Source organism: Ochotona princeps, chromosome 13, assembly GCF_030435755.1.
Source record: "Ochotona princeps isolate mOchPri1 chromosome 13, mOchPri1.hap1, whole genome shotgun sequence".
In the NCBI taxonomy this organism is placed as follows: Eukaryota; Metazoa; Chordata; class Mammalia; order Lagomorpha; family Ochotonidae; genus Ochotona; species Ochotona princeps.
In genome coordinates this window covers 43,183,027-43,207,739 of record NC_080844.1, presented here as the reverse complement: position 1 = coordinate 43,207,739, position 24,713 = coordinate 43,183,027, and the positions used below count along the sequence as shown (strand labels likewise).

Genomic DNA, 24,713 nt, shown 5'->3' with positions numbered 1-24,713 from the left:
TGGCTTTAAAGTGGGAGTAATTTGCCAGCTAAAGTTTTCCAAGATTCCCAAGTGTTTGGGAGGCATGTCGTGTGTGAATCTCCATTCTCCTCCTTGCCTCTGACAGGCGATTGAACAACAATGAGATCTCCATCATCGAGGCCACTGGAATGTTCAAGAAACTTGCACATCTGAAGAAAATGTGAGCTACTGGCTGGCGGGCAGGTGCCCTGCAGGGCCCTGGCTGAGAAGGAGAAGGGTCTCCCTGTGGGCTTTGGGAGGGGGACGGGGCTCCCAGGTGGGGCTTGGGTGAAGGAAGGGAGGTCCCTAAGCCCTTGTGTGGACCATTCATTATCCCACCCCATGCTTCTCCCAGCAACCTGAGCAACAACAAGGTTTCAGAGATCGAAGATGGGGCCTTTGAGGGTGCGGCCTCCGTGAGCGAGTTGCACCTGACCGCCAACCAGCTGGAGTCCATCCGCAGCGGCATGTTCCGTGGGCTGGATGGCCTGAGGACCCTGTGAGTGTGTGGGAGGTTCCAAGGAGGGCCAAGCCAGACCTTGGTGATGGGGGGTACGTTCAGGGGAGACTCCTCCTCAGCCCTAGGAGGCAGGAGGATGAGGTACCAGAGGACCCTGCTGGTGATGAGAGCTTTGTGGTGAGACGTATTCTTTTGTGCCAGGGTCCTGGGGTCCTATGTCAAGCCTCTCAGGGGCTTGGAGTCTGGGGTCCCAGGAGTATCTGACATGTCTGCCACAGGAGGGATTGCATGACTTCTGCTGTGACTCAGTGGACGTAGATGGGGCAGCAGGGATGTTGCTCCATTCCTGGGCCTGTGGGCGCCACAGGTCACAGCCCTGCTAGCAGCCACCAGGAGCCCAGAGAAACCTTCTTGAATGCTACAGGGCCCCCTTGTCATGTCCACATGGAGCTGCCCCTCCCATGAGCCTATGGGCTTTGGCTCCTGCTGGATAAGTTTCCCTCTGTACAATGGGACTCCTGTGGTAGTGGGGATGTCCTGTGTCCATGCAGCCCAATCCAGGAGCCATTTGATTGGTTAAAATCTAAGTAGCTGCTCGTGGGTGGCAATCACTGCCGCTCTCACAGGCACCTGCCTGGGGTGAAATGCTAGCACTGCGGCTGGCTGTAGATTTGTTTTCTGAGCACAGGCCATTGAAGCCGAGGCAGACACATGAATGTGTGAGCTGACCTTGGTGGAGTTTGGCTGGTTTGAGGAATACACAGCTGCACGGATCTGTGTACCTGCACATATCAGCATGCCTCAAAGGTGTGAGGGAAATGGAATCCAAAGTTAAGTTTAGCAGGTTCAGCCACTGCTTGCAACGCAGACACTGAGTTCCAGCTGCTACACTTCCATTCTAGCTTCTTGCCTACTTTTATTTAGCTGGGAAGACAGCGGGAGAGGGCCTAAGTGCTTGACCTCCCTCCACCTGTGTGACTGGTCAGGATGGAATTCCTGGCTCCTGGCTTCAGCCTGGCCCAGTCCTGGCTTTTGCAACCATTTAGGGAGCAAAAGGAAATTAGATCAAGCTATCTTTATGTCACTCTGCCTTTCAAGGAAACAAATAAATATTTTTTTTTAAAAAAATGTTAATTTTGGTGCAAAAAATTGAAATTCATCTGTATGTTTTCATACCTGCTTTTCCCGTGAACTTTTTGAAGACCTCTTGCCTCTATGAGATCATCACAACAATCCATGTCCTAAACATACCCCGTTCCGGGGCAGGTGGGCAGCCAGAAAGCAGCCTACATCTCATGCAGGACTGCTTGGTTCTGGCTCCTGACTCCAGGTTCCTGCCAGTGCAGACCCTGGGGGGCGGCAGTGAGGGAGGGCTCACATGTGCAGGTTCCTCCTCCCAGCGTGGGAGCATGGATGGAGCACCTAGCTCCTGCCTTGGGCCCAGACAGTCCCAGCAACGGCAGGCATGTGAGGAGCGAGTCAGCAGATGGTGTTCTGCCTGCCTCGCAAATAAGTACACTTGAAGGTTTTCTTTTTTTTTTTTTTTCCCGGAAACTCCCCCCACAAAATACTATCTACCTCCTGTGAAAGTTTACTCCCACCCCTCTATTATTACCACTGTTCTTAAGAGTGACAAGAATTGACTCCCAAAAGTGAAATACTAGTTTATTTTAGTGGGGTCCTTTAACAGATTGTGCTTAGTAACCTGCTTTTCCCTTCAACATCATGTGAATGTCTTTTCATGTCATGCTGAGGCATTTCACCTGCTTTTCAGTGACTGCTGCTTAGTGACTAGAAACTGAGGCTGTCTCTAGTTTGTTTGATGATAAGCAGTGTTGTTTGAAGCATGCTGTGCACACCCACGGGTGTTCCCTTACGGTGAACCTCAGGGTAGAGCAGTGGATGGCAGCTTCAGCACCATTTTAGGGACTTGGGTGCCTGGTGCCCCAAGCTGTGTGGAGGCGCTCACCCACCCACACGTGTGCCAACCCTGAAGTGACTGTTACCATCATCACTGTGTTCTTAATTCCTTTTTAATTTGGCAAGCGAAAATTCAACATTGCTTATGTGTGCCTGATTGTTGATGAGCAGGAACATGCTGTATGCTCACCAACCACTTGTATTTCCCTCCAGAGCTGCCCTGTGTGTTGGATTTGGCTTTAGCTTTTGGGGGAGAGGAACTGAACAGGGTTTTAGAGGACAGCCAGTGGCCATTCAGTAGTGACGAAGAGGGAAGGCCCTGTAGCTGGGGCAGGCAGGCAGTGAGGGCCCGGCGGCAGGCTGGAGGAGCCATCTGGAGATCCACTGTGGATCTCTTACAGCTGCAGCTGCAGGCCACGGTGCAGCCTATGGATGCGATTCTGTGTGAGACCTGGGCGCCAATGGCAGGCTTGAGGCTGGAGGGTGACATGGCCTTGCTGAGGTTTGGGGAACATCTCCTGGGCACCCAGTGGAGTGTGTCCTGGAGACGGGCGCAGAGGGGTGCATGGTCGTGGTGGTGGCAGGATGGAGAGCAGGGCCAGTGCCTCTCCCTTGGGCCCTGCTGGGCGGCTGGGCGCCTCACGATCAGTCCCTCCCCACAGGATGCTGCGGAACAATCACATCAGCTGCATCCACAACGACAGCTTCACGGGACTACGCAACGTGCGGCTGCTGTCACTGTATGACAACCACATCACCACCATCTCACCCGGCGCCTTTGACACCCTGCAGGCCCTGTCCACACTGTGAGTACAGGCACCCCACCTGTTGTCCCCGGGGTCGGGAGGGGGGTGCTGCTTCTTAGGTGAGCCCATGCCATGAAAGCTTGGGGCCTCATGGTTTGTTGAACCTCACTTACACCTCTTTTGCATTGCACCTTGGTCCCCAAGAGCCTGTTGTCTCGACAGTGGCCGCTAGCAGGGCAAGAGCAGTGCCAGGCAGGTGGCAAGGGGCGGGCAGGAGAGAACAGTGCTGGATGGGGATACTGACTTGGGTCCTCACCTCTTACCACCTGCCTCCCCCAGCAATCTCCTGGCCAATCCTTTCAACTGCAACTGCCAGCTGGCCTGGCTGGGTGACTGGCTGCGCAAGAGAAAGATCGTGACAGGCAACCCGCGCTGCCAGAACCCTGACTTCCTGCGGCAGATTCCACTGCAGGACGTGGCCTTCCCTGACTTCCGGTGTGAGGAAGGTGACTTGGTGGGGTGACTCCAGGGACAGGTTGGAGGTGGTGCGGAGTGGGTGGTAGCACCCTACGATGGGAGGATGGGGAGGCAGCCCTGCCTGGAGCTGTGTGGTCTGAACAGGAATGCACTTAGGGCCAGAAAGCTGGGAAGCGTGGGTGAGAGGAGAGAAGGCAGTGGCTGATCACGCCATCACACAGAATGGCACTGGTCCCATGTTAGTCTCTTGTTTTACAGGACACTTAGCCCAGTGCCCTGAGCCCTCCAGACTCTTAGGTGACCCTATCCTGCATGTGCCAGGAGACCTCCAGAGACACATTCCCAGAGGTGGTCACCTGCGCCCCAGGCTCTGTGGGCTCTCTGCCCAGCTGTCCTCCACCTCTGCTCCCAGCTGGTGTGGAGACGGGAGTGATCCGAGGGCAGCTTCCACCTTCACAGTCCAGTCTCCCGAGTGAGGCCTGCAGCTTCCCTAAGAGAAGGTGCTCCCGACTTCTAAAATTTAAAACAATGAAGTCACTGTAAAATCTCATATCCATGTTTTAAGCACACTTAACAGAGAGAGAGAGGCAGAGACACTTCCAGCTGCCGATTCACTTTCCACATGCCCGCAGCGCCTGGCCCAGCAGCCTGGAACTCCATCAGAATCTCCAACATGGTATAGGGACCCAAACATTGAGGCATCCACCCACTGCCTTCCTGGTGTGTTAGCAGAGACCTGGGTCAGACTGGAACCATGCCCCTCTGGGAAGCTGGCACTGCAGGAGGAAGTTTAACCTTCGATGCATTGTCACAACAACAGCTCCAGTAATTTTTTTTCAATTCAGCATTTTCAAAATTAACTGTAATTCTGGCATTTTTTTTCATAGTTTCTCTGAAAGCACTTTTTCTCCAAAAAAAGATTATTTGTAATTTTCGGTTACAAAAATAATGTATCCTCATTCCTTAAAAACAACGACAGGGATGACAGTCCAGAATTCAGGAGGCAGAATACAGGCTCACGGCCATGCCCACCTCCCAGCCTCACTTGGATGGCACCTGTCCGTTCCCCACTGTGTGCTTCCTGGGGCCTTGCTGTGTCTCTCTGTGCATATAGAAGACAGGTGTAAGACCTTGCAGGGCTGCCTGGGGAAAGCATGTAGCCTGGTGAACCACTGTGTGGTGGCCTGTGTTATCGCTTTACCCTTGTGCCCTTAGGTACCAGGCTTGTCCGCCGGTGTTGGTAACTGGCCTGGCCACACTATGCTGATGTGCCAGTTTCTGGCTTAGTTGTTGCCAAGACGCAGTAGGGCCTTGTGGTCAAGAGGGCAGGTGGCCCACTTGGATTCCACTCCTGATGTCACCTCTTCTAGGCTGGGAGACCTTGGGCAAGCTACTTAACTACTTTGCCCTCAGTCTTCTTGACTTTATAATGGGCTCATAGTAGCACACCCTGGAGAGAGATGTTGGGAATCAGTGCTTGCATGTGGCAGCCCTCCCTCCCTAACTGACAACCACCAACCCCAGGGAGTGTGTGCTGCCTCCCTCCCGGTGTCCTCCAAATCTTTGTTAACCCTAGATCCCAAGCAGAAGGAAGAGAGATCACAGGGGAAGTGCAGTCATCCTTGTTAAATAACGAATGAATGAAGGGCAGATGGAAGCATGCGCTCAGACTTGCCAGCAGCCACAGGTGGCAAACCTCTGCCTGTGTTGCCTCAGCCCAGCTTCACCAGCTGAGCCAGTTGTGGGGCCCCTGGATCTCACACCAATGAAATTTATTCACCTAGCCCTATTCTCCCTTTGTAATTATTTAATTAATTAGAGAGAGGGAAAGAGCATGCTTTCCTCTATTGGTTAACTTCCCAATGCCTGAAGTGGTTGGGGCAAGACTGGGGCTGAAGCCTGGAGTCAGGAATTCCATCCAGCTCTCCCATCCCTGAAGGGAGCTCCTGCAGCTGAGCCAACACTGCTGCCTGCCAGGGTCTGCACTGACCGAGAGCTGGGGTCAAGAGCTGGAGCACTCCAACCTGGGGTGCAGGCCGAGCACCCACCCCTCAGGTCCTCCATCTGTCAGCCTCTGTGTGCCAGGCACTGCACAGGGCTGGGCTTCACCCATGAGCAGGAAGAGAAAAGGGCGCCAGTCTCCGTGGTGCTTGCCTCCTTTACCACACTGCTAGGTGCTGCAGGGAGTCCCACATCCGGCAGGGCTGAATATGCCAGAATGGGGGTGACTGCCCAGCTCCACCTTGCTCTGTCCCCTGCAGGGCCCTACACCTGGGGGCTGGGCACTGCAGAGGCCAAGGTGTTGTCAGAGAGGAACTCCTGAATGGAGGGCCCTGGGCACAAGAGGCCCTCAGCATGCACCTGCCTCTCTCTAACTGGGACACGGTGCCTTCTCTCCAGGCCAGGAGGAAGGCGGCTGCCTGCCCCGCCCACAGTGCCCCCAGGAGTGCGCTTGCCTGGACACTGTGGTAAGATGCAGCAACAAGCACCTGCGGACTTTGCCTAGGGGCATCCCCAAGAATGTCACAGAACTGTGAGTAGCTTGGGGCCTCCTGCCACATCTGGACTTCTCCCTACCTCCCTGTCTGCCAACATGTCCCCAAAGCCATCCCTTTAAGCTCTGCCTGTGAAATAAGAAATGACTTTACTTTTTCCACTTAATGAAGCTTAACGTGAGTAATTCCTGTGTGTTGTGACAGTTGTCATGCATGTGGCTTCTTGGATGAGCAAGGTAATGCTCTTCCGTGGACCCACTGTTGGTTTTCCTCAGTCTTGCTGCTGTCCATGGCCCTGAGGTAGACCTACATTCAGCTGAACTGTCCTGTGTCCTAGGGTCACTCTGCCTTTGGCTTCCTGGGTGCCCTGGAAAAACTCAGGGTCTTTAGCAAACTGGGAGAACCCTCCTGAGGGCTGCGGGTAGTGAGGTCCCAGCTGGGGCTCCACTCCTGGCATTTGGATCACTGCTGGGCCACCTGCAGTCTAAAGCCAAGGAGGATTGATGGGGAGGGACATGGGAGATCTGAAGCTTTTTGATTCACAAGCACTGGCCTATGGGGAGGAGCCCGGGGCAGATCCAGGCTCTGGAGGATGGGATGTGGGCTTGGACCAGGATGGCAGTGCTCGAAGTCAGCGGGGAGACACGGGGGCGGGGGAGAGGGAGGAGATTCCTGCAGGGGGTTAGGCATGGGTGGCCAGGTACAGTGTGGAGGGTGGGGGAGAGTGGAACCAGAGTGCAGGAGCAGGGCTGGTGGGTGGGAGGAGCCTGCAGTGAGTGCCCTGTTGCTGGGAGGTGGTCCCTGCAAGAGTTCAGGCAGGGGCATAAATGCAAGCTGCTTTGGACATGTTTGGGTCTGTGGTTTGCAGGGCAGGGACAGCATGCCAGCCCTTGAGGACAGACAGGCCTCAGTGGCTGGGAAGGAGCTGGCAGGGAACCTAAGACCTGCAAATCAGGTCTCTGTGGCCAGGAAGAGCCATGTCTGGAGGGAGGGGTACCTGGAGGGAGGGGTTTTTGGAGGGAGGGGCATCGGCTCAGAGAGAGGCTGGGTAAGTTTGGAAAGACTACAGATCAGTAGCTTTCTGCTTTCTTTTCTTTCTTTTCCTTCTCTTCTCTTCTCTCTTCTCTTTTTCCTTTTCTTTTTTTCTTCCTTTCTCCTTCCCTCTTTTTTGAGAGGCAACAGGAGACAGAAAGAGAAATCTCTGTCCACTGATTCGCTCCTCAAATGGTTGCAGCAACCATGTCTGGGCCAAGTCAAACTAGGAGCCTGGAATTCAGTCTGACTCTCCCATGTGGGTGGCAGGGACCCTTGTACTAGAGCCACCACTGCTGCCTCCCAGGGTGGGCATTAGCAGAAAGCTGAATCAGAGGAGGAACCTGGCACTGGGCCCAAGTGCTCACCCTTGCAGTGGCATTCAGGTTGTTTGGGTGGCTCCTCAAATGGCCTCAACAATGGACATCATGTATTTTCTGACAATGTGTGCGTCTTCACAAGGGAGGGAAAATTAGTGAGAAGGGCCTGGCTCTGGGAAGGCTCTGCCCAGGGATGGGGTACTGCCAGGGGCACTAACCCAGCTGTGTTCGCTCTGTAGGTATTTGGATGGGAACCAGTTCACCCAGGTTCCAGGCCAGCTGTCAACCTTCAAGTACCTGCAGCTCGTGTGAGTATCTAGGCCTGTCCAGAGGAGGGTACTACTGGCACTTGGCCAGAGAGGCCAGCTTTCCCGGCTGGATCCTGTTTTTGTCTACCCACCCCTTCCTTGAAGGAATGCCCAAACTTAGCGCTTTTTGCCATCTAGTGGCCATGCTGGGAATCGCACCGTTCCAGACCCATTGAGTGGCACAGACGTGTGCCCACAGCAACTCCCACAGCCATCTCCCCAACCCTTCGTGGAGCTGATGATTCTTGCTGATGGTAGTTATCCTTGCAAGGACAGAATCTGGGACAGAATTCTGCCTGTTTCCCAGCCTCTCACGGGTGGCAGCTGCACTGTGGATCGGATGCACCTGCTGAACGTGGGGGAACGGAGAGAGGAGGTTCCAGGTCAGCCGTTCTTGCTGTGGCTCCACCTCCTGGTCATAATACCCACTGAAGCACCTGCGCACGTCTCTGAGCACCATGGAGTGGTCTTGAGTGGGAGAAGGCAGGGCAGCAAAGCTGACTAGGAGAGGAGGGCGGGGCGCACCGTGTCACGACTAAACATTCTGGAGTCAAGCGCCGTGTGGGCGGGGCTGACAGGAAGGTCCAAGACCTGTGCCCTCCCCCAGGGTGCCTGTTTCCCGAGGGTGCTGGAGAGAAATGGGGGCCACAAAGAGTCAAGGAACAAGCAGAGTCACCAGAGCCATGCAGAGGAGGCCGTGGCCCAGGGGAGGCGGAAGTGCCTAAGGCCGGCTCCGGAGAGCAGTACGTTGAAAACAGGGCAGTGTTACCCAGCGGGCATGGACCCTAAACTTTCAAGACACGGAACTGTGGGATGTTCAGAGAATGCCACAAACAGAATAAACTCGCAGCCTGTGGGGCCTGAAGGACAGGGTCCTGACCCTGGAGCACCTGCAGGTGGCTGGTCTCCATGCCTTGCAGGTTGCCCTATAATGGGACAGGAGCTGCTGTGGAGTTAGAAAGCTTGTGGTGGAGCCCACCCATTCCCCGTGGGAGGTGAGGTTAGAGTGTGCTGTAGGAACCAGGGAGAGAATGCCAGCTGGACAGAGGCGGGACAAGGAGAGCAGTGAGATGCTGAGAGACACCAGCCAGGACTGATCAGATGAATGGCATGGGATGTGGGAGGGCCATGTCCACGGGTTATTGGAGCCTGGAGACCAAGGCATGGCCATGTCTGCTGAGTGTGGGTCACCACGCAGTGGGGAGTTCCGAGACTCTGAGGAACGTCAGGCTGGACCGTGGGTCTGGCCCTGTCAGCACAGGAGCATCCAGGAGAGATCTGAGTGGACAAGGACTGCGGGGACAGGCCTTGCCCTCCAGCCCCCAGCTCCCAACATGTCAGAACAGAAAACAGCAAAGCCAGGCAGCACGGCAGACATGGATATGTTGTGGGATGAGGGGCATGGGGACTGAGAGACAGGGTGCAGTGAGTCCAGGCAAGGGCTGTGCCTAGGGCTAGAAGCTGCAGGGGCAGTTCCTTCACTACTCCAAGACTTTGTGTGTCAGTTGGGAACATGGGGTCCCGCACACACTCACAGGATCGTCAGAGTCCAAGGAAGCCCTCCACTGTGACCTTGTGGAGAGTGGGGCAGTGGTGTGGAGGGTGAGGACAGCTCCACTGGCAGAGTATGGGGTGAGGCAGAGGGGTTCAGGGGGCTGAGTGCCCTCCCCTGCTCCTCGCCCCGCCCCCCGGAGCAGGTGGGCAGGTGGAGTTGCTATGCTCTGACCCCCACTGCTCTCGTCTATTCCAGGGACCTGAGCAACAACAAGATCAGTTCGCTGAGCAATTCCTCCTTCACCAACATGAGCCAGCTGACCACTCTGTGAGTCCCGCAGAGGTGGGCAGGGAGGGGTGTGGCCGCTGAGACCCTGATCACGCCCTGGGGCGGCCAGCAGATGCCCTTGCTCTCTGGAGGGTGGGCCAAACACCTTTCATTATGTAAACACAAAAGTGGCAAGAAATGGTGCCAACTGTATGCACAGACAAACCAATGCACAGGTCTGTATGCACAGACAATACACCAGCACAGGTGTACATACCTGGGCTCTGAGCACCCGAAATCCTCCCACCTGTCATTATTTAGTCAGAAATTATTTATTTGAGAGGCAGAGTTACAGAGAGAGATGTCCCATCTGCTGGTTCACTCCTCCAAACAGCCACAATGGCCAGAGGTGGATTAATCCAAGCCCAGGAGTCAGGATTTTCTTCTGGGTTTCCTATGTGGATGTAGGGTCCCATGGACCTGGACCATACTTCATTGCTCTCCCAGGCCATAAGCAAGGAGTTGGATGGGAACTGATGCAGCCAGGACACAAACCAGCACCCATATGGGATGCTGGCACTGTGGGTAGTTGCTATGCCATGATACCAGTCCTCCAAAATTCGGAAGTTCTAAGTGTAACTATAATTCTGGCATTTTCTCAAACAGCTTGTTTTGTACATAACTTACCTGGAACTAACAGAACCAGGTTCTACCATGGCCCAACGGTAGAGCGAGCACCTCGAGAAGCATGGCCCTGACCGTGGCTGCTGCTCCAGTCTCCAGCAGCAGAATGTGGGTGGGCTCTGGCAGGGAAATTCTTGACCTGCGTTTTCGAGCATAGAAGCTGCCCTTGAGCTGCCTCCTGCTTCCCAGTGCTTGTGTCATCCAGAGACCCCACTGGTCCTCCTTGGTGATATCTCACCGTGATGGGACCCCGGGCATGTTCTATCTGACCTACAGGGGACAGTGGGCATGGTTTTGATTGTTCCAACTTGGAGGAGGCGTGCTACTTGTGTGCAGTGGGCCAAGTCCAGAGAGCCAGCTGTGCCCTTCTCAGACAAGGGCAGTCCCCACCCCAGGGAGGATCTGGAGTGTTGAGGGTGACAGGTCCCAGGCAAGGCAGTCCTGCTTGCCCTGGGTAGATGACTGCACATGCAGGAAAGTGCCACCGTGGTCAGAGTGGTAGCCCTGAACCCCCCAGCTGCTGGCCAGGTGATCACAGGGAAGTTGCCTGGGTCCGGGCTGAATGTCCTCCATCACAGCCCTGGCCAGAAGCCCACGTGGAGGGCTCCTGTAGGGCCTGGCCCCATGCTAGGAGGCTCCCCTGGGTGATACTACTCTGTCCGAGGCCCCTCTGTGTCCTGTGGGTTTGCTGCCCCCTGCAGGCGGGGGGCTGTTACAAGGGGCCGTCTGCTTCCATTCTTCCCTCTCTCAGGATCCTCAGTTACAATGCCTTGAAGTGTATCCCTCTGCTGGCCTTCCAAGGGCTCCGGTCCCTGCGTCTGCTGTAAGTACCCCAGGAAAATCCACCCCATCCAGGGTCCCGCCGCCTGTCAAAGGAACAATATTTGTTCAATGTCAAGAGACCAGATGCTGTCATTCCCACCCCTTATAGAAGCTGAGTGATAAATGGGGAAAGATCCCAGAGAGTTTGTGATGGGTGTGTGTGTGTGTGTGTGTAAGGGATGGGGATCTGGTCAAGATAAGACAGGCCTTCATTTGCATATGAGACTTGCATTCAGGTAACAAATGATGTCTGTTGGAGATGATGAGCTACTTCCAGGAATTTCTGCATGAGGTTTTGCCTCTTCATGGAAACTGTTCTGTCTGTGATGGCCCTGCCAGTCCCCCAGGGTGAGGTGGCCTGAGTCTTCTTCCCTGCATCCTACCTGCTGACCCCGCAGCCTGGCTTGCTGGATAAGGGAGAAAGGCCCAGGTTTATGCAACCGTCTGTGATGCAACGGAAAATGTGGGGTTTGAGTTCATGACCATGGTTGAGACAGCCCTCCTGGAGGCCATGGAAACAGGAGGCTGACCCCTATGTGATGGCATCCTGCTCTCTCCTCCTTACGCCAACCTCCCTCCCCATAGCAGTGTTGATAAGGCAAGAGGGGCCTGCCCTGCATCAGGGCTCCGTTTCCTGTCTCGAGCAGCTCCCATCAGCCCCTTCTCCCTCAGGTCCCTCCATGGCAACGATGTCTCCACCCTCCAGGAAGGCACCTTCACGGATGTGACCTCCCTGTCTCACCTGTAAGTACCTCTGGCCATGAACAGCACTTGCACTGGCAGGACAACCCTGTTCCCACTGTCTGGACTCTTGTTGCCTTATCCTAAGAGTCAGCTCGTGGACTTCCCACGTGTACTTTGTCAACCCTCACTCCTTGGGTGGGTCACCAGCCCAAGTAGTACTGTAGGGGAGTGGTTTGTCACCACAGTACAAAGTGGCAGTGGCCACTGAATACTTGCTAAACACCTCACCATCAGCCATGGAGCACGCCCCCCGAGCCTTCAGCATGGCTACTGTCCTCATTTTGCACAGCAGAGGGAGAGAGGAGCTGGACCACAGTCCACATACCTGGTCGATGGCAGGTGGTGGACTCTGGTCACATGCCCCTGACATCACCTGTGGGGGACAGACTCCAGAACTTGCTACCTCCTGGAGGTGATGTGCTTGATACAGACCTGCTGCTCAGACCAATTAGCTGGTAGTGCCACGAGGCTTCTTTGGAAACAGGAGACTTGATTCATCTCAGAACTAAACTTGGAATCCAGCACTTCCATGCCTGGGTTTACTCTAAAGAACTGAAAGCACTGTGCCCTACTGTTCATCACAACATGATTAAAAAAACTTTATTTAATTTTATTTATAGAGAGGAAGCGAACACAGAGAGATCTCTTCCACATGCTGGTTCACTCCCCAAATGGCCGCATGAGTCAGAGCTAGGCTAAACTGAAATCAAGAGCCTTGAGCCTCTTTTGTGTCTCCCATGTGGGTGCAGGGCCCCGAGGACTTGAGCTATCTTCCACTGCATCAGCAGGGGGCTGGATTGGAAGTGGAGCAGCCAGGATTTGAACCAGTACCCGTATGGGATGCTGGCACTGCAGGAAGCTGTTTCAATGCTAGCCCCATCATCACAGTGTCATTTACAGCATTCCAAACCTGTATCCATCAGTTGAAAGGATAAGCAAAATATGGGACAGCCAGACAGCGGGCTCAGTTGTTCTGCACACGCCGTAGCATGGATGAATTCCGAGGATGTGTGCTAAGTGAGAGGAGCCAGACACAGAAGGATGCGCAGTGTACAGTTTCACTGATCTGCCTGATCAGGCACAGCAGTCAAAGCCAGAGAGGTAGGAAGTGGAGTGACGGTTGCTGGAGACAGTGGGGAGTGAGCGTGTCAAGATAGTGAGCTTCTGGCCGGGGTGATGAAGAAGTTTTGGAAATAAACCAGGGTAATGTTGGCTCAGCATTTTGTAGCCAATGCCACTGAGTTATACACTTACAGTGGTGACAATGGTGAGTTTTATCTTTTATATATTTTCCCAGATTAAGAGTTGATGAGATAAATACAGCGCTGGGAGGTGGCAGCACCAGCCTGAGTTCGGAGGTTGGACTCTTTTCTGGTGTCTCTTGGCGCTACTGGCCGAGATCGTGCATGGATGGTACCTTGAACCCTGGCAGGGAGGATCCTTTTCCCTCCGCCTCACGCCTAGGCTGCAAGGCTGAGTGGACAGGCAGACCTGGGTCAGAGAGCTATCCGGGCTCTTCAGTGTCTCTTCTGGAAGTTTCTTCACTCAGTCATTTCACTAAACTTGCTAACACTCATCTTTTCCGTGTTATTCAAGCAAATGGTCATTTCTTTATTATTATTATTATTTACTTATCTTTATTTTATTTGAAAGGCAGAGACAGAGATGGAGGGCCAACCAGAGAGAGGTCTTGTATTCATGGCTTGGGCCAGGCTAAGGCCAGGAGCCCTGGGCTCCATTGGGATCTCTCACTTGCTGGGTGACAGGAGCTCAGATACTTGAGCCACCTCCCAAGGTGCGCATTGGCAGGAAGCGGTAGGTGAAACAGAGGCAGGGCTCGTACCAGGTGCTCTGACGCAGGATGTGGGCATCCCAAGCAGTAACTTAAAGGCTGCATCAAATATCACCCTTCACATTTTAATCTCCAAGATTGGAATATATTTCAAAATGATAGGTGCATTTGATATGGTAATCTCCTTCCACTCCTCCCAAAGCACACATAAGTCGTGCATCTAACATCTTTAAGAGGAAATAAACTGTAGGGTGTCACTCTTGGAAGATCTGCTCTAGTCAGATGCCATGTTGTGTGCTTTATGGTGACTCATTTACTCTGCGACTGAAACAGGAGGTAAGTTTTTGGTGATGTCTAAGCTCCCTACGATGGGCAGGAAGTGCCTTGAGTGCTGCACTGAAGACGTCAGGGCCAGTTTGGGCTCTGAGGGTAGAGTGCAATAATCAACTAACCGTGTCTGTCATGCACATGGGAGGGGTAGATGGTAGGATTTATTTTTTCTTCTTTCCAGTTTCAGGTTCTGAATAGCTAAGCAGCTTCTCTGGGTCATAAAGCTAGATTATGACAAAGACAGGATTTAAACTTAGGTGTGTCTGATTCCAAAGCTCGCTATTTGTCTTTTATTGCCTCAATAAATATGTGCTGGGTAACCAGAGTGAGTCAAGTGTAGGAGAATTTACTGTCACAGAGGTGATAATGTCTTGCCGCTCTTAGAGCAGGACGAAGAGTTTGCCTTTTGGATAAGGAGGGGAAGGGCAGGCAGGACCTCAGTTGTTCACTCTCCCTGCCAACCTGCATTCAGGAGAGCTCATTTCCACCCATGCATGGTAGTTCGGGGTGTTGTAGTCTCTTTTTTGTTGCTGTGAGCCTCTAGGGATTCTGGGGACCTGAGCTGGAGGAACCTGTCTTAGCTGCTGCTGTCCTGGGACCCACAGGCTCCCTTGCAGAGGCAGGTGTTGCCGCCAGGTGTCAGATTCGGCTCTGCCCCTGGCCAGACCAGTCAAGCAAGCACCCTGGGGACCCCCGTACTCCAGCACTTACATCTGGATTTGTGTGCAGTTGCCTCCCTGCCCTCCCATCCCATGAGGAGTGAGCAACCCTCGAGTCCACCCTGAGCTTGTCTCCAGCTCAGAATCTAGAAGCGCTGTTTTTCAGTGGACGTCAACAACATACACTTCAAATATTAATTAAAACTGCAAAACTAAGTATTATGACTGCACTCATCTATAAATTCAGACTTTCTTTAAAAAGATTTATTTTATTTTTATTGCAAAGTCAGATATACAGAGAGGAGGGGAGACAGAGAGAAAGATCTTCCATCTGATGATTTACTCCCTAAGTAACCACAATGGCTGATGCTGCACCCATCCAAAGCCAGCAGCCAGGAACCTCTTCTGGGTCTCCCACATGGGTGCAGGGTCCCAGGGCTTTGGGCCATCCTTGACTGCTTTCCCAGGCCACAAGCAGGGAGCTGGATGGGAAGTAGAGCTGCCAGGATTAGAACCGGTGCCCATATGGGATCCCAGCATGTTCAAGACGAGGACTTTAGCCACTAGGCCACCGTACCGGGCCCAAATTCAGACTTTCTTTTGGAGAAAATGATCTCAGTTCTGAGGCCAGGCCCAACTGACCAAGAAACACACCAAAGTGGACTGTGGAACAAGGCATCTCACTACCAGCTAGATGCTATTGTTTATTTTTGTTTATTTTTAAGTTAGTCCATCTTTCACCTGTCCGCCCATCCATCCATCCATCCCATCCCCCCTCCATCTATCTGTTCTATAATTCAACCATCCATCCCTCTGTCCTTCCATTCACCTTCAGGGAATATCTGTCACGTGGCAGATCCTGTGGGAAGGCTCCCCAATATTATTCTTCATGGTTATAATTGAGTATCTGTGTTGGCTCTGATCTGTGCTAGGTTTCCAAATTCATTAAGAATCAGGCGTGAAAGGTGAATATGACATGATTAAGTAAATTGTGCCATTCCCATAGGTTGTAATAGCAAGTAATTAGTACTGATGACTATTAGGGACCCTGTAATTTGTTATTTGTTGCAGATAAAGAATAAGAAAATGATACACTCTGATTTTATTGACGTGCATGAGAAACACAAGAGAATTCACTAAAATTTAATTAGTTACATTTATGAAATGAGAGCCGATCCTTTTCCTTTTGGATTTCCTGTGCCCTGCACTGTGTGCCTTTCTTGTGCATTGAGGCAGGCATTCACTCAGCCGATGTCTCCTATTGCCTGCTGGTATTCGACACAGCTCGGCTTTAGTGCTTCTTGCCTGTATGGAGCTGCCTTTACTGCATTCAAGTCCTGGAGAAAGAGGTGGCACTGTACGCACAAAGACTGCCTGGAAAGGTTTCAGGGTTGCTGAGCTCCCAGGCTAGCCTAACAGGCTACCTCAGTCCAGGTTACGTTAAGAGGGCATGAACTGACCCAAAGACTACTGTTCCAAACATTTCCAAGTTGTAGCAGAGATCAACAGCATAGAGTTATTTGCACCATTGCTGGAACATGCACCTGAACCCAGGCCTTTCAGTTGTGTGAGTGGCCAGGCTGCTGCCCCTCGCCCCGCCCCTGCCCATTGCCTCTCTGCTGGACCTGTGGCTCGCCACCTGCTACCAAGTTTCTAGCAACGTTCCTTGGGAAAGTGAGCCACAAACACTACCAGAGAGGAGCAGATGGTTCTCAGAGGTGAAAATTAAGCTTTTGTATCAGTTAGAACTTGACATGTTGAATTCAGGTGCAGGTCAGCACCAGCTTGGCATGGAAACAAGAGCATCAGTGGCTTCAGCCAGGTCTGCTTTTGGGTAGTCTTGACAGGCCTTTGGTCCCTTCATTGTTATTGTTAAGAGACTAGGAGGGACACTTAGATTTGCAGTCCACTTTCACTACCACCTATGAGGCTACATCTGCTCTCTGTAGGAATCCCTGATGTTCCTGACATGATGAAGCTCCCCTCACCACATGTACAACAGTCTTTCTGCCGCTTCTAAAAACGAGTTACAGGGCTTAAAGGAGAAGCCATTACTAATAAATGCATAAATCATGGCTCCTTAGCATACCACATGCCTCAAAGTATTTTAAAATAAATTCTGTTTCTATCTTTTGAATAATAGAATCATGTTACATCCCAGTTGTTATAAATACAAAAAAATTAGCACAGTAAATGCAAACACTTTAAATATATCACCATTTGGGATTCCAGCTTGCTGTAAATGCCTTTGTGTTTTATTTGGCATAGTTGAGTCTCAAAACAGGACATTCAACCTCATTCCCTGCCTGTGGGTCCTGGTGCTGCTTAATGACAGGGGAAGGGTCTTGCCCATCCCGTTAGCCAGGAGGGAGGCTGGTAGCAGTGAGGGGAGGAGAGCATTTGATCTGGGACGCACCTGCCTTCTTCTGCCATGTTATTGTCTGGGTGTCCCTTGTAGGTTCCCTGTCTTCCCCTTCTAGGGTGCAGGCTCTTTTTTCAATCACATGAGAAACCCTGAGCAGGTGAGTGGGCAAAGAGCAGCTGCGAGGGCCTGGTGTCTTCTAGGCTTTACAAGACTGCACAGAGGCAGCAGACCTGTTCTGGAGAATTCCCGTTGAAAGATGCTGAGTTGTAGCAAGTGGTGCACCTCTCCCCAGGGACACCTTCCTCTGCACAGCCCACAACACAGAGGAGTCACACAGCAGCCACTGGCCACTTAACGCACATGTCCACTCACGTTCACACCACATAGCCTGCTAAGTAGTGTTGGCACTGCTGAGCTGCAGGCATGAGGCACTGTGTGTGCCTCAGTGTGGTTTAGTGAAAAGATTCTGAACTTGCCCAAAAACACAGTAAGTGGTTTGTGGCAGCCCGAGTTGGTGTAGAGGATGGAGAACAGACACGCTGCACAATGCTGGCCAGGACAGGTCGGCACTACCTCCCCGGATGGAGGTGGGGGCCTTTGCCTGTCCCTGAATTCCACATCTGGGCATCTGTCCTGAAGATGCTCAGCTCTCCAGAAGAGGCACATTTGAAAGAGAGCACTGGGTCGGAGCCCACCAGAGAGCCAGCAGCAGGAAACGTTCTGCCTGGGCCCCAGGGTGTCCTGCTATGGGACGCTGTGATGCAGTCTGACGTGGTGAGATGGGTCCACTGAGGACAATTTCTGAGATTGCTGCCTGGGGCCAAGCAGCACGCTGCTTGGAGTGAATTAAAAATGAAAAAAGTGAGACCAGCATGGTGTCATAGCAGGCTAATCCTCTGCCTGTGGCACTAGCATCCCATATGAATCCCAGTTTGAATCCTGGCTGCTCCACTTCCAATCCAGCTCCCTGCTAATGGCCTGGGGAAGCAGTAAAGGATAACTCAAGTCCTTGGGCTTCTGCATCCACATGGAAGATCTGGAAAAAGCTCCTAGCTCTCAGCTTTGGATCCAGCCCAGCTCTGGCCGTAGCAGCCATTTGAGAAGTGAACCAGTGGAAGTAAGATCTCTGTCTTTCCTTTTCTCTATAATTCTGATTTTCAAGTAAAATTTAAAAAGAATTAAAATCTTTTAAAAAATAAAGAAAAGAAAAGAAGAGTGCCAAGGTATGGACAGTGGAGGCAGATGGCTCTGAGTCTGGAAGCCATGCAGCCCCACGGAAATTGCTAGCTCCTTTTGGGGTTCAAGTCCCTATACCCATGAGGTGGACGAAAGAAAACTGCATTGTACGAGAGGATTGGATGCATGCTCGTAGGCCGAGCAGGCTGTGATGAAGAGTAGGTGAGACACAGCATGAGAAATGCTAATGTGCAAGCTAAACCCTAAGTCCTCAGAGCCAGGATCTGGTGGGCCTTTTGCCACGCACATGCCAGGAGTGCATGAAGCTGGAATGCCCACTTGTCTTCCGCCTCTGCCCAGGGCCATTGGTGCCAATCCCCTGTACTGTGACTGCCACCTCCGCTGGCTCTCCAGCTGGGTGAAGACTGGCTACAAGGAACCTGGCATTGCCCGCTGCACTGGGCCCCCGGACATGGAGGGCAAGCTGCTCCTCACCACACCTGCCAAGAAGTTTGAATGCCAAGGTGAGTCCAGCAACTGGAGATGGGGGCCAATGGATACCTTTGTATTCCCACCTCTGGCTTTTGGGGTTCCCAGGGCTTGCTGGACCCTGGCAGTGTCTTTCAGACATGCCTGCATCCTTGTAACTGCTGGGTGGGGAGTCAAGTGACAGGAATGAGGCACCTGCTGAAACAGGAAAAAGAGCCAGAGACATTGCAGGCCACCAGGGCTTTAATCCCTCTCTGTGGTTGTGTAAGAAAAATCAAAACAGTGGTGGTGTTGGTGGGAGTGCCCAACCTTGTGGCAGAGTGAGCCCTCAGGGCTGGTGTTCCACAGTGAGCTGACAGCACAGAGGTTCCTACTGGAGCTCGCTGACCAGAGCTGAACACAGCACGGGCACCTGCTGGAGGCGCCTCCCCTTAGCCATCTGTAAACACTTGTTCAAGGATTGATTGATGGGCCTGTGCCCCACCCCCAGCAGCTGTGCAGAGCAGAGCCCAGTGGTTGAGGCGCTGCCTGTGGCCCAGCTTGCATGCGGGAGACTCCTCAGGGAGGGCCATGGGGCACGGCCCCTGCCCTGCACTAGCTCAGAGGCCACCATCAGAAATGAAAGTGACAGCAGTAGGTTAATGATGAGGCCTCAGGCCACCGGCAGCCAGGATGCTGTCACAACCGTTCAGCAGCAACACTTGCTCTGTGTTTACTACAGGACTGTGGTGGGTGCTGGTGGGAGAGGGTCTGGGTGTCCACATTTGGTTGAAATCCAGCATATGAGCACTGCATGAGCCAATAGTGTGGGGTATTGACCAGTGCCACTTACTCACATCAAGCAACAGAACCAGCCTGTACCCCAGAAATGCCCACTGTATTCTGCCTGTTTTCCCTGGGAGGCAGCTTTCTACATACCTGTTGGTGCTGCGGCCTTGTGGGCAAATCAGACGTCTTGCTGCTTCTGGAGGCCTGAGTCCACTGGCCTGGGTTCCCTGCCTTCTCTTGTTAGACCCCAATGTCTTTGGTCATGGACTATTCAGCCTCCTTGGCAGTTGGGGTAGGGAGCAACAGGGATGGAGCTTCCCCTGGGGCAGGTTGGAGAGGGGCCGCTCAAGGCCAATGGCTCTTGCCCCCTGCTGGGGCCTCCACACATAGCAGGATGGTACCTGGGCTAGCTACACCCTCTGCTGGGCAGTGGTAGGGGGTGTCTTCTGTTATCCCAGCTGCTATGTGGGGCACTTGAAGGAGTGCACAAAGCTCTGAGTGCCAGCGTGGGGTAGGTTGTCTCAAAAGGGGGCCAGAGGAAAGGTCAACCGATTACAGTGCCAGTGGCCAGACTGGTCTCACACTGACAGCGGCCATCACTGCCATCAGTGTGCAGCACCCACTGGCCAAGGCTGTTGCTGTGATCCATTCAGCCCTGTGTGGTGGTGGCTGTAATCAACCCACTGAGCAGAGAGGAGCTTTGGGGTCAGACAGGTAGATGGCACAAGGGCCTAACCATGATGCAGAGGAAACACAGGGAGGGCCAAAGGGTCCCTGGGGACAGGGTCTCCAGGGCAGTAGAGGGAGTGCCCAGCCCTTGCCACTGCACTAACAGCCCCTTTGTCACAGGTCCACCCACTCTGGCTATCCAGGCCAAGTGTGACCCCTGCTTGTCCAACCCCTGCCAGAACCAGGGCACCTGCCACAATGACGTGCTTGAGGGGTACGGGTGTGCCTGCCCAAGCGGCTATAAGGTGAGTGCAGACTGAGCCCAGAGAAAGTGGGCACCTCTTATGTGCTGTGGGCCAGCCAAGGACAGGGCAAGGTGGGGTCTGTTGTGCTTGCTGACCTATCCGCAGGGCTTGCCAGAGCAGTGTCGACAGGCAGGCATTTGTGTGAACCTATAATCAATGGCCTGTTATGTGAATGAGTGAATGAATGAATGAATGACAAGCAGCTCCTGGGACAGAGAGGCTGAGTCCCCCAGAGGCTGGCTGTCCTGAAAGTAGCTCACTCTAACCCCCAGATCTCTCCTCTGGGATCCTCATGGCTGACTTTTCCCCTAGGGCCGAGACTGTGAAGTGTCCCTGGACAGCTGTTCCAGCAGCCCTTGTGGCAACGGTGGGACCTGCCTGACACAGGAGGATGAGGACGCTGGCTTCACGTGAGTGCCCGGCTTAGTGAGTGGGGGCTTGCCCTGGGCCCAACGCCTGAGCCTGGGTGCCTGGGTCCCCACAGCAGGATGGCCCAGGCCTCCTGAGCTCTGGGAGAGGGTGGGGGTGGACACATTGAGGGAGATTAGGCATGCACTTCAAATCACAGGCAGAGGACTCTGCAAGTCCCTAGACCAGGCCCTTCTTGTGAGCAGGGGTGGAAGCAGAGAGAATGGGTATGCCCACTACATGGCACAGAGGCTCACAGCAGGGTGGCGGAGGCCAGGGCTGGGGCTTGGAGCTGCTCTGTTGCCTCCCAGTGTAGGCCAGGAAAGTTATACAGGGACATTGGGGCTCCATGGCCAAGGGCATATGTAGCCTGGACTAGTTGGAGGAATTCGACATTCCTACTGACCTCATTGATCCTTGATGCCTCTGAGCTCAGGTGAACAGCTTGCTGGTGGTTATGCCAGGGCTGCCCTGTACCTCCCATCCACCTGCCACTGACCTTCAGATCCACTGAAGCTGCAACTGGGTGGATAAGGTCTGCCCAGAGACGGAGACAGATCCTAGTTACTCCCCAAAGCACCTGTACCTTTGGCTTACATGACTCACCCTGGCTGCACCAGGAGTAGCAAATTTCCAGGGGTGCAGGGAGGGGCAAGATTTCAGGGTCTCATCTCCTAAGTCATTCTGGTGCTGAGAGTGGCATCCAAACCTCCCTCAAGCAGGAGCCCTACTCTCACAGAGCTTTTCAAGGAATACACAGCATGGGTATGGCAGAAGGCGGCATGGCAGCCATTGGCAGCAGTGGCCAGAGCTGCCTCTCTGCTCCCCCAAATTACCAGATGCAAAAAATAAAACACTAATAGGCCTCTCCCTCCACCTCTGTGTCTGTTGCCTTGGAAACACATCCTGACAATCGGCTCCCAGCAGCTCCAGCTAAGCGCCCTTCCCCATTCCTTAGGTCCCTAGGCAGGGCTGCTGGGAGTGCTACATGCATGCACCTGGCGATTCTGCGGACTGGTTCCTGGGGCAGAGGGTGGGCCCTCCAGGTCGAAGAGAAGTGCCCTTGACTTCAAGCTCTCCAGCCCTTGCCCTCTCAGATGGGAAACTGCTCCTAACACTCCCAGCTTCAGACCCCTCTGCGGCCCAACCCCAGGCCTTTGAGGAAGATATTTAACCCCAAGATGGGCACCACAACAGGTGTCTTCTAGCCTGGGGACTTCACATCCCCCAGACAAGCTCTGAAAACTCTACACCCCCTCATCCAGCAGGGGTTGGCAGCTGACATGTTTCAGGGCAAGTTTAATTTTGCATTGCAAAGGAAGCCACGGCCCAGGCATTGTCAGTGCTATTACTGTGTGAACATGAAACCATTGTTTCTAATTACTCTGTCTCCATCAGCCCTGGTCCCTGAATGGCACTGCAGCTTGATGCCTTTGAACTGTGTTTCCTTTTCACTTCTCCCCCTCCTTGTTTTTCTATTTTTATGCTGGAGAGGCGATAAAGCTTTTCCGGAACACCTGTCCAGCTTTGCTACCACCAGCATGGCCACCTATGTTGAATGTCCGAGCTTTTTCCTTCTTCCTGGTAGCCCTATTCCTGCCAGGGGATGTCTCTTTATCCCTGGGTTATCAGCGCAGTCATGGAGAATATGCAAGCCTGCTACCCTGCATGTCAGGGCTCTTGCATTTGGTTGATGGTCAAGGTACCATGCATTTGGTTCACATGGCAGTGGGTGACTGTCACAGATGGGAGACGACGCAGCAGCCACTCTATTCCTGTTTTGTTTTGCTGGTGTGGATGTAAACACTGGAAGAGTTTATTCTCATAACTAAAGCGCATGGGATTAGATTGCGTTTTATTATAGCCATGCCACTAAGTTCTTGGAAACTCTTCCCAACTTGTGCGCCAGAAGCTCTGGAGTGACCTGTCATCTGCGCTATTTTTGGAGCTGTCTCAGTTAGCAGTTCCATGAGGTGTCCTTTCAGTTGCTTTTTAAAGTTTTATTTTATTTTTATTTGAAAGGCAGAGTTACAGAGAGGGGTAGACACACGCACACACAAATACACACAAGGGGTGGGGAGAGATTTTCCACCCACTGCTTCACTCCACAAATGGTTACAACTGCTGAGACTGGCCAGGCTGAAGCCAGGAGAGAGGAGCTTCCTCCAGGTCTCCCACATGGATACAGGGCCCCGAGGACTCAGGCCGTCCTTTGCTGCTTTCCCAGGTGCATTAGCAGGGAGCTGGAGCGGCAGCAACTGGGACCCATGTGGGATGTTGGTGTTGCACGCTGCTGTGCCACAGCACCAGCCCCTCAGTCATTTTTAACACAGAGAACTGAAAGCTCTTGAGCTCCCAAAGTGCTTGTTCTTTTTTTTTTTTTTTCTCAACATTGATGTTCCTAATTAGTCCCCGGATGCCGTGAGTCCCAGGGCCGGTGGGCTCAGCTTGTGCAGCAAGGTGACACCTGAAAGTTTCTTTCTCAGACTTCTCTCTGTGGTCCACACATCTCTTGGGGGGAGCCTCTGGCGCCACAGAGGTAGGCAAGCTCCTGTTGGAAGCTCATTGGTCTCCAAGGGCACCCCAACTTGGTACCCACTTGCTCCCACTTCTACAGTCTGCACTCACAAAATACTCCCAAACTGGCAGCAAACAAGCAGACTCCCACTGGCTTCAGCTTTCGGCATCACTTTTTGTTCCAACCATCTCTTCTTCCTGCTCTCTCTCTCCCTCTCTCAGGATCCTTAGTTAATTCATCAACTCCTCCAGGAAGCCTGTGCTGACCACTCTCTCTTTGTCCCTTTATGCATCTCCCTGGCTTTATTGCTCACAGCATTCTGACACTCACAGCCTTCCAGGGGTCATCTGTCTCCTGTCTCTCCCTAGACTGTGAGGGCAGAGCCAGCCTTGTTCACCTGTGAGCTTCCCAGCACCTAGCAGGAGGCCTGCACCTCTGCTGACTGATGGATTTCCGCCCTCCCTGTCACACAGGTGCTCCTGTCCCATTGGCTTTGAAGGACCAACCTGTGGGGTGAACATAGATGACTGTGTGGAGCACGCATGTGCCAATGGGGGCGTCTGTGTGGATGGTGTGGGCAACTACACCTGCCAATGTCCCTTGCAGTATGTTGGTAAGCTGGGCAGGGTGGGTAAGCTGGACCGGGCCTGACTCAGCATCCGTGGGAGGTTCTCCTGGGCCGGCTACCAGGCCAAGCTCAGGAAAGCAGCTTCGTTCTTTCCCAGGGAGGACCTGTGAGCAGCTGGTGGACTTCTGCTCCCCAGATCTGAACCCGTGTCAGCATGAGGCTCAGTGTGTGGGCACCCCAGATGGGCCCAGGTTAGTATCTCCTGTTGCCAGGGCCAGGACACAGACTGCCAGAGCAGGCTGGATCCCCCTCCCCACACGGCCTAGTTCCTCCCTTGTCTGGTGACAACTAGGTCTCAGGTGGACCTAGTTGTCAGGGCAGGAGTGGTTGGGGTACCGCTTTGGAGCAGCACAGACCTGGCTTTGCCCTGTGGTCCTCTGAGCCTGTTTTCTCACCTGCCAGCTCTATGAAACATTTGCTTCTTGCTGGGGCAGCCGTGGCAGGGGTTAGATGAGAAGGTGCGGGCACCAAGCTCCGTAAATAACATTCATCCTGCCAGATCCCAGCCTCCAATCAAAATCTGCAAAATTCAGAGAACCTCAAACCCATGCAATTGCAAAGTCTTCTGCCCTGCCTGTCAGGGTGTGACAAGCTGAGCTCTCCTCGAGATGTCCTTATGCATGGGTGGGGCTTCCAGCTTCAGGGGCTGCCGGGGGTTGGGGGGCGGCAGCAGGTTCCATAGAAGACACACATAGCCAATAGGGGTGATTTTACCACAATAAAAAAGTGCCCAATTCAAAGCCTGTCCCATGGGAGGTTTGGGTAGGGCATTGTTGACCATGTTGTCACCCCCTACTCTCGCTTCTGGAGCCTGAGCAAATACACTGTCACATGAA

At 53.3% G+C, this 24,713-nt stretch overlaps 1 protein-coding gene across 1 annotated transcript in view; it reads left to right on the top strand.

Moving 5' to 3' along the window:
• Nucleotides 1–24,713, top strand: part of SLIT1 (slit guidance ligand 1) — a 92,619-nt gene that overhangs the window by 59,427 nt on the left and 8,479 nt on the right. The window contains exons 14-27 of the mRNA XM_058671087.1: nucleotides 107–181; nucleotides 356–499; nucleotides 3,043–3,186; nucleotides 3,466–3,632; nucleotides 6,004–6,136; nucleotides 7,690–7,758; nucleotides 9,509–9,580; nucleotides 10,956–11,027; nucleotides 11,699–11,770; nucleotides 18,453–18,616; nucleotides 20,199–20,323; nucleotides 20,636–20,733; nucleotides 23,723–23,862; nucleotides 23,975–24,068. Of these exons, the coding sequence (XP_058527070.1) occupies nucleotides 107–181; nucleotides 356–499; nucleotides 3,043–3,186; nucleotides 3,466–3,632; nucleotides 6,004–6,136; nucleotides 7,690–7,758; nucleotides 9,509–9,580; nucleotides 10,956–11,027; nucleotides 11,699–11,770; nucleotides 18,453–18,616; nucleotides 20,199–20,323; nucleotides 20,636–20,733; nucleotides 23,723–23,862; nucleotides 23,975–24,068 (1,569 nt within the window). The remainder of the gene's footprint in view (nucleotides 1–106; nucleotides 182–355; nucleotides 500–3,042; nucleotides 3,187–3,465; nucleotides 3,633–6,003; nucleotides 6,137–7,689; nucleotides 7,759–9,508; nucleotides 9,581–10,955; nucleotides 11,028–11,698; nucleotides 11,771–18,452; nucleotides 18,617–20,198; nucleotides 20,324–20,635; nucleotides 20,734–23,722; nucleotides 23,863–23,974; nucleotides 24,069–24,713) is intronic.